This window comes from Pinus tabuliformis, chromosome 5_2 (genome assembly GCF_031772625.1).
Source record: "Pinus tabuliformis cultivar Carrire ecotype Pingquan chromosome 5_2, CPIR1, whole genome shotgun sequence".
Lineage (NCBI taxonomy): Eukaryota > Viridiplantae > Streptophyta > Pinopsida > Pinales > Pinaceae > Pinus > Pinus tabuliformis.
This window is the reverse complement of record NC_142306.1, coordinates 424,066,189-424,073,680: the sequence shown is the minus strand read 5'-3', so window position 1 is coordinate 424,073,680 and position 7,492 is coordinate 424,066,189. Positions and strand designations below refer to the sequence as shown.

At 34.4% G+C, this 7,492-nt stretch overlaps 1 protein-coding gene across 1 annotated transcript; it reads left to right on the top strand.

The window, feature by feature from the left end:
* Positions 1-972: 972 nt before the first annotated feature.
* LOC149159406 (putative calcium-binding protein CML43) lies at positions 973-1,790 on the top strand. The gene has a single exon (XM_089433484.1). The coding sequence runs from the start codon at positions 1,101-1,103 to the stop codon at positions 1,680-1,682; it is 582 nt and encodes a 193-aa protein (XP_089289610.1). The 5' UTR covers positions 973-1,100; the 3' UTR covers positions 1,683-1,790.
* The last annotated feature ends 5,702 nt before the right edge of the window (positions 1,791-7,492 follow it).

Sequence of the window (7,492 nt, the reverse complement as noted above, 5' to 3'; positions counted from 1 at the left end):
GAATTGAAATTTTATAAAAATAATGCAGCTATTTTTTTTAGTTTTAGTGATATTTATTTTTTTAACTTTTCGGGTATTTTTATGTGAGGATTAATCAGAAAATTGGAAAAAAATAAACAATAATTTTTATAAACATAATATTATCATTGATATTAAATAATATAAATAGCTCTTATACATATTGAGAGATGAGTTAATAATTTCTATATAATTGCAACTAAAAGAAATATAACTTTTATTTTAACAAGAATTATGAAATAATGAATTGGTTGCAAATTGGTACCTCTTTTATAAAAAGAAAAAATCTAATTTCTATATCCTGTTAAATGAATAACTCTTATAAAAAAAAAAGATAAATCAATATTATAAAAAATTATAAAACATATAAAATGTTAAGTTTCTAAATCCACAATGTTTATAGAAAAACAGTAACTTCTATATTACAAAAAATTATAAAATGGGAAAATTCATTATTATAAAAGATATAAAATGGTAAGCTTCCAAATGGACAACTTTTATAAAAAAAATAAAAAAACAGTAACTTCTATATTACAAAAAATTATAAAATAGCAAAATTCAGTTTACAATGGATAAGACTTATAAAAACACAGAAAAAAAAGATAAATCCAATATTAAAAAAAAGAATATTAAGTATTTGTAAGATGTATAATGTCGAATTTTTTCCATGGGTATAAATTCTATTTTTTTTTTGGAAGAGTTTGTTTGCTTGGGAGTCAAGTGTTCAACCATGGAGAATATCCATCTCTTCAATAATAACTATATTTCGCAACGTACAACTTTGGAAGTCTCGACCTTTGGGAAACCCAGGAATCCGTGCCATGAATCTTTCAGTTGACTTTTGAGCTGTCTTAGGAAATTTATTTGGGCGAGGGCACTGCTCATTTATATATATATCTAAAGGTGGAGGATATTTTTTTGTGTGAACTTGCTCTTTTCCTCTTGAGGATCGTTTTAGTTCTGGATCTGCTACAATTTGTGTATGTATACACAGTGAGTATATCACCCAAGATACTGAAGAAACCTTTGCGCGTTTGGATCTTGCATTTGTGTATATATATCATCGGCGGTTGTTGGCTTTCATGGCGACTCCATGCTTGTCAGACCCATCGGATCTGTCGCCGCCGGCGGGGAAGCGGATCCGGCCCTCTCCTTCATTCCGGCTGCGGAGCCCGAGTCTGAACAGCGTGAGGCTCAGGAGAATATTTGACGCCTTCGACAAGAACGGTGACGGGCAGATCACGGTCGAGGAACTGGGCAGCGCCATGGAAAGGCTTGGCCTTCTCATCCCACTGCCCGATCTGGAATCCATGGTCGGTGACTTCTTCCGGGCAGGAGGCGACAGCCTTGATTTTGACGGGTTCGCTGCCCTCCACAACTCTGTAGGAGAGCAGCTGTTCGGCTATGGCACCTTGACGACGGAGGGCGTCACCGGGGAAGAGCAGGAGGAGGAATTGAGGGAGGCATTCCGCGTGTTTGATGAGGACGGCGACGGTTTTATCTCTGCCGAGGAGTTGACGAGTGTCCTAACGAGGCTTGGATTGGCTGACGAGGGTAATGTCGAACAGATGATTTATAGTGTTGATCAGAATTCCGACGGTCTCGTCGATTTTGTGGAGTTTAAGCACATGATGACGCAGACCGTCACAACCCGCAGTTCTTGACGGAGTGTCCAGATGTTCGGTGTTACGATGCAAATAACTAGAGTTTAAATTTTGGAGTTGGAATTTTTCATGATTAAACTCTATTGGAATCTAATTTGGTTTATTGGCTAAGGGATTCTTTTTAATATAGAATATTTTTTAATGCAAAAATTTGTTGATCAGAAAAGTTGGTACATTAGTACATTAAACTATTGTGATCTAATTTGGTTTTTTGATAACTGATGTTCTTAATATAGATTTTTTTGCAAAATAATTCTACTGATTAGAAAATTAATAATGCGAACAATGTTTTGATATTGAAATTGTTAATCCTCTTTAATATTTTCTATATTTTCTTTTCAATTATCATTCTGAAAAAATAGCCTTTACTATTTAAACTAAATAATCTAATTCGAATGTTAGTAATAGATTGTTCAGATGTTTGATGTTATCATGCAAATAACTGAAATAGATTCCTGAGATGTTTGATGTTATTTTAATCTAGAAATATTTTCAAAGTGATTTTGTTGATGGGGAAGTTACAAAAATTAGTAATGCCAAAATGTTTTGCATTTTTTTTAATATTTTTTAAAATTATTTTTATGAAAATATTAATAATTTTTTAAACAAAATAATTTAATTGAATATTAGTAATATATATATGAGTGAATAAAAAAAATACATATTTTATTGAAATGAATAAAATTTAATAATTTCTTTTAACGATTTAATTTAAATAAATAAAAAATTAAGACATTTTTTAAATAAAAAATAAACAATTATTATACAACAAAACTAAAAAATTTAGTGTTATGATTATTAATTTTAACAAGTTTTATGATTAAAAAAATCAAATTATTTCTTATTCACAAAAAAAAAAATATATGTAAAATGTTTCATCAAGCTTATATGAATAAACAAACAAAATGTTATGTCAAAAAATTGATTATATCCATAGATAAATAAAATATTATGCCAAAACATTGCTTATATCAATAAATAAATAAAATATTATGCCAAAAATTGATTAGATCATATATATCGAAAGTTAATGTATGATATATTAATTATTTTGATTATATATATATATATATATATATATATATATATAATTATAATTATAATTTTCAGAGTGTTTCTATAGCAATATAGAATAAATATATTGTATTATATTTTTTCAATTAAGAAAGATTGAAAGAGTGGTTATGACTAGGCATTTTATGTATAGGAAGAGGTTAAACAACATGAAAGACTAACAATTTTCTTAAAATTACTTTTAACTCTAGAAAGAAACATTTTCCGCTAGAGTGGGGATGGCATAAGGATGCCTAGTTTTGACTAGATCATGTGGGGATAAAGGAGCAGATCATATACTAGATCATATGGGGATAAAGGAGCGGATCATAGACTAGATCATATGGGGATAAAGTAGTAGTGTTTTATGGAAAATTTTCTTTTGTGGACAGAAGTGAATCCCCTAGATCTAGTGGCTAATCTAGAAATATTAGAAAACAAAAAGGTCAATGTTTTCCTTCGAGAAATTAACAAATGGAGAAAAGGCCTACGTGGAATTCAACACTAGTCTTCCTCTTCTCTACTTGTAGATTTTAGGTCCAGCTCTAATTGCTACATATGGAACCTGCAAGACAATCACAACAAACAAGACAACTACAATGCATCCATAGCATAAACTAATATCTCTATTCAATGAGTCGAGTGGGCTTTGAAATACATATGCATCAAATAGAGACAAAGCATAGGAAAACAAAGCTTCTTAACAATGTAGTCAAAATGTGAGGGTTCTACATTGTCATTGACAAGATTACAACCCTTTTTGTAGTCTTGACACTGTAGAATCTCCCACCAAACTTGTCCTTCCTTAACCACTAGGCAAGCCTTCAATCACAACTCAAGGATGGTAATGGATGCTTAGGTGAAAAGAAACAACATCATGGCATAGCAAAGAGTCTCCAAAAGTCAATTGAGACTCTATGGGAGGCAATGTATTTATAGGGTAAAAGTGGTAGTTTTGGATTTATCAATCTAAGCTTGAGATCCACATATGAGGGAGGATAAGGATAATATATAAGACCTCCAGAGTATGAATTCGAGGTCTTTATCTATGGTAAATTGTTAAACCCACCTTATAATCTTTTGGAAGAAGAAGTTTTGTAATTGGTTCTTATTTTTTCCAAAATTCTAGAACCATTGCACCTGCAAGGTAGAGAAAGATGCATTGGTCAGTGCATGGACTGGTGGGTTGGAAGGCAGAATGTGTTGGGTCCAAAAATGAGTTTTTAAGATGACAAACTCAAAATTCTTAGGATTTTTGGAGAATCAATGCTTGAGGATTTGCAAAGTGATAATGACAAGGTGTCAAGGATGTTGATTGATCCCGTTACAGGTCATTTGAATGAGTGTGACAAAATGACCTATAACAGATTGCCCCTAAAGTAAAAAGTCAGGAGCAGTGGCTGAGGAATGAATTGCTTTACCTTGTGACAAGTTTGGATCAAGAAATGGTTGGTCAAGAACATCATTTGTTACAATACATATTATCATCATGATATCATGGTTGAAGGAGGCATACCCATACTTAGCATCTAAGCCAATAAGCATGTACAATGATCAAGAAGTCTTGTCCACTGAAGATAGAGAGTGGATCCATGCTTGGATGATTGTCTGAATGATCATAGCCATCATACTTCATAATCTTGTATGAATCTTGAAATCGTAACTTGAATGGATGCTAGATCTGAGGTGTTCGACCTCATCACTCAATAGTACAAGTATATCCATGTGAATAAATGAGATAGATTTGAACATGGTAGACACCATCTAATTACTGACCAATTATGTAAGTACTTAACGGATGTAAGAGAAACGACTGATAATGATAATGGCTCTTAAGGTACTATAGTACAATCTATGTGGTGTGAATGAATGTGCTGAAATCAAACACCACATAAAATATTTCAGTCGAAGGTCAATGATGAAGACATGTTGTCGAGAGCAAGGAAACTTTCCATTGAGGTATGCAAGCTCCAAGGTACCGAAAGGAGTTCCTACGTCAACTTCCTAGATAATGAGTTGACGTCGACTAGAAGCGACCTGTCGCAGAAGGTCCTTGATGTATCCCCCATCAATGATAGGAAACGAGTATTAAGATTTGAGACAAAATGATGTTGATACAGAGTTGGTTCAGGAACTAAAAACATGAAAGAAGGCTTAAGGTATTGTAGCAGATGTCAACTAAAGGAATTCTCTTGAACATATTGGCGACACTTTATGGAGTTGGCAGCATTGACTCATAACTGATTACGAAGAATTTTGGTACAGTGTAATTAATGTAGAAATTATGGTGTAAAATTGCAACTTCTCATGAAATTTTAATCTAAATAATAAGACACAATCCTACTCTACTACTCTATTGAATTCAATTCACAATTTAGAACAATAATTGGAAACATGCAATAAGAAATAACACACATGCACACAGTATATTTCCATGGGAAAGTAATCTGCTAAAAACCCCTTTTTCCTACTTGCATTAATTTGATGAATATATATGTATTACAATTTATAGCTCAACATGAGCTCAACCTGCAAGTGAATAACCTATCTCTCTACTCACTAAGAAGCTCTGACCCGGACTTAGTCAATTTCTACCTCTATTAGAGCCCCTTTTCCTTATGCAAATCATGAGGAAATTAGGCCCCTATTTTGGAAATTTCTCCAAAATGCTTGCAAAATTCCCAAGATTGATCATCTGATTGCATGCAACACTTCTACACTCAAGGCTAGCCTACAATTGATGTTACACTACCTTGGAATCTCCACCACATATGGGGAACTCGAATTCTCTACATGTACTAGCTATTTTGGGCTAATTGATCAGTTAACTGGATGATCACTGAGTTAGATTGGTGTCCCGCTCCACAATTGACCTTCCATTAGTTCCTGCAACAGTTAGAACTAGTTTAAATGAAAACAATTTAAAATAATTGATCTTGATTGCTACAAATTAGCAATCACACATGCTTAAATGAACTCTAACCTCTCTAACTCAAATTTACTAAGCTAACTTAGTGACAAGAGCCATGTCACCTCAGTTAACTGCATCCAAGTTGTTTGTTGATGTGAAAATTTAAATTTTCTCAATGTTAGAAAATTATATATTACAGAGAAATGGAACACATAAAATATTGCATAAATATGAACACAGAAAATGAATAAAACAAGAGAGGCACAGATATACGTGGTTCACCCAGTTTGGGCTATGTCCACGGAGAAACAGTCAGTCCTTCTTTTTATATTATCCAACAAACTGGAGAGATACAACCTACAGCAGATCTGCTATAACTCCCTCTTCGCTCTCAATCTCCTCTCTCTTCCTCACTCAGAATATAGATATACATAAACGCAATACAATTCCCTCATATATAGCGAGAGGTTGCCTTCTAAGGCAAAAAACCCTAAATTAAACATAACTTCTACCGTCAGATCTCCGCCTAATGAACGGCCCAGATTGACTAGAAAATTACAACATTTTACAAGGTAATTTTACATCTATTCTTAGCTTTGGGGGCGCTACCCCCAATCCCCCTGCTAGGGGGGAGCTCCCAAAAGGTCGCAGCCGCCCCCCCTGGACCTCCCTGCAGTGAATATTTTACGAGTAGCGTTGCCGCCCCATTACGAACTGGGGTCCAATGCAGCGATACCTTTGAATACAGAAGATAATGAGGCTCCACACCCAACAATCTCCCACTTGGAGACTGACTATAGCAACTCCACCGCTGCTTCATTTGCTAGACAATGACTCCACTTTGGACCTAGTTGTTTCTCATCTTCTTCATCACACTTGAAGACCAATTGAAACTGAGCAGATTCTCAGTTTCTCCCTGGTTACAACTTTTGTTAACATATCTGCAAGATTCTGGCTAGTGTGTATCTTTTGCAGTTTCAACTGTCCATCTTCCAATGCTAACCATATGAAATGGTACTTGAGCTGTGTATGCTCTGTCTTGGAATGAAATGCAGAGTTCTTTGCAAGATGTATGGCACTCTGGCTGTCACTGTATAACCTGCCCAACTCTTGCTTCTTACCCAATTCATCGAGAAACCTTTGTAACCGAATCATTTCTTTACTAGCCTCTATAGCAACAACATACTCTGCTTCTGTTGTTGAGAGTACAACAACACTTTGTAGTTTTGAGACCCAATGACAGATGTTCCACCTACAGTAAACACATACCTTGTTGTGCTCCTCCTATTATCTCTATCACCTGCCATATCTGTATCAACATATCCCTGTAGAGAAATGTTTGAACCACCAAAGCATAATGCTTGATTTGTGGTACCTCTCAAATACCTGAGGATCCACTTCACCGCCATCCAATGTTCTTTTCCTGGATTTTTCATGTACCTGCTTACAACTCCCACTGCATATGCAATATCAAGCCTTGTGCAGACCATTGTATACATTAAGCTTCCAACTGCTGATGCATATGGAACTTTAGACATATAATCCATGTCTTGTTGGGTCTTTGGGCACATCCCCTTACTAAGTTTGAAATGGATAGAAAAAGGTGTACTAATTGGTTTTGCATTGTGCATATTAAATATTTTCAACACCTTTTGTATGTACTCATTCTGAGACAATGTTAATTTGCGATTTTTTCTATCTCATGTTTTTCTCATACCAAGGATTTGTTTTGCAGCTCCCAAATCCTTCATTGCAAATGAATTTACCAAATTTATTTTGAACACATTTATTTCCTGCATGTTAGACCCTGCAACAAGCATGTCATCTACATACAATAACAATATAA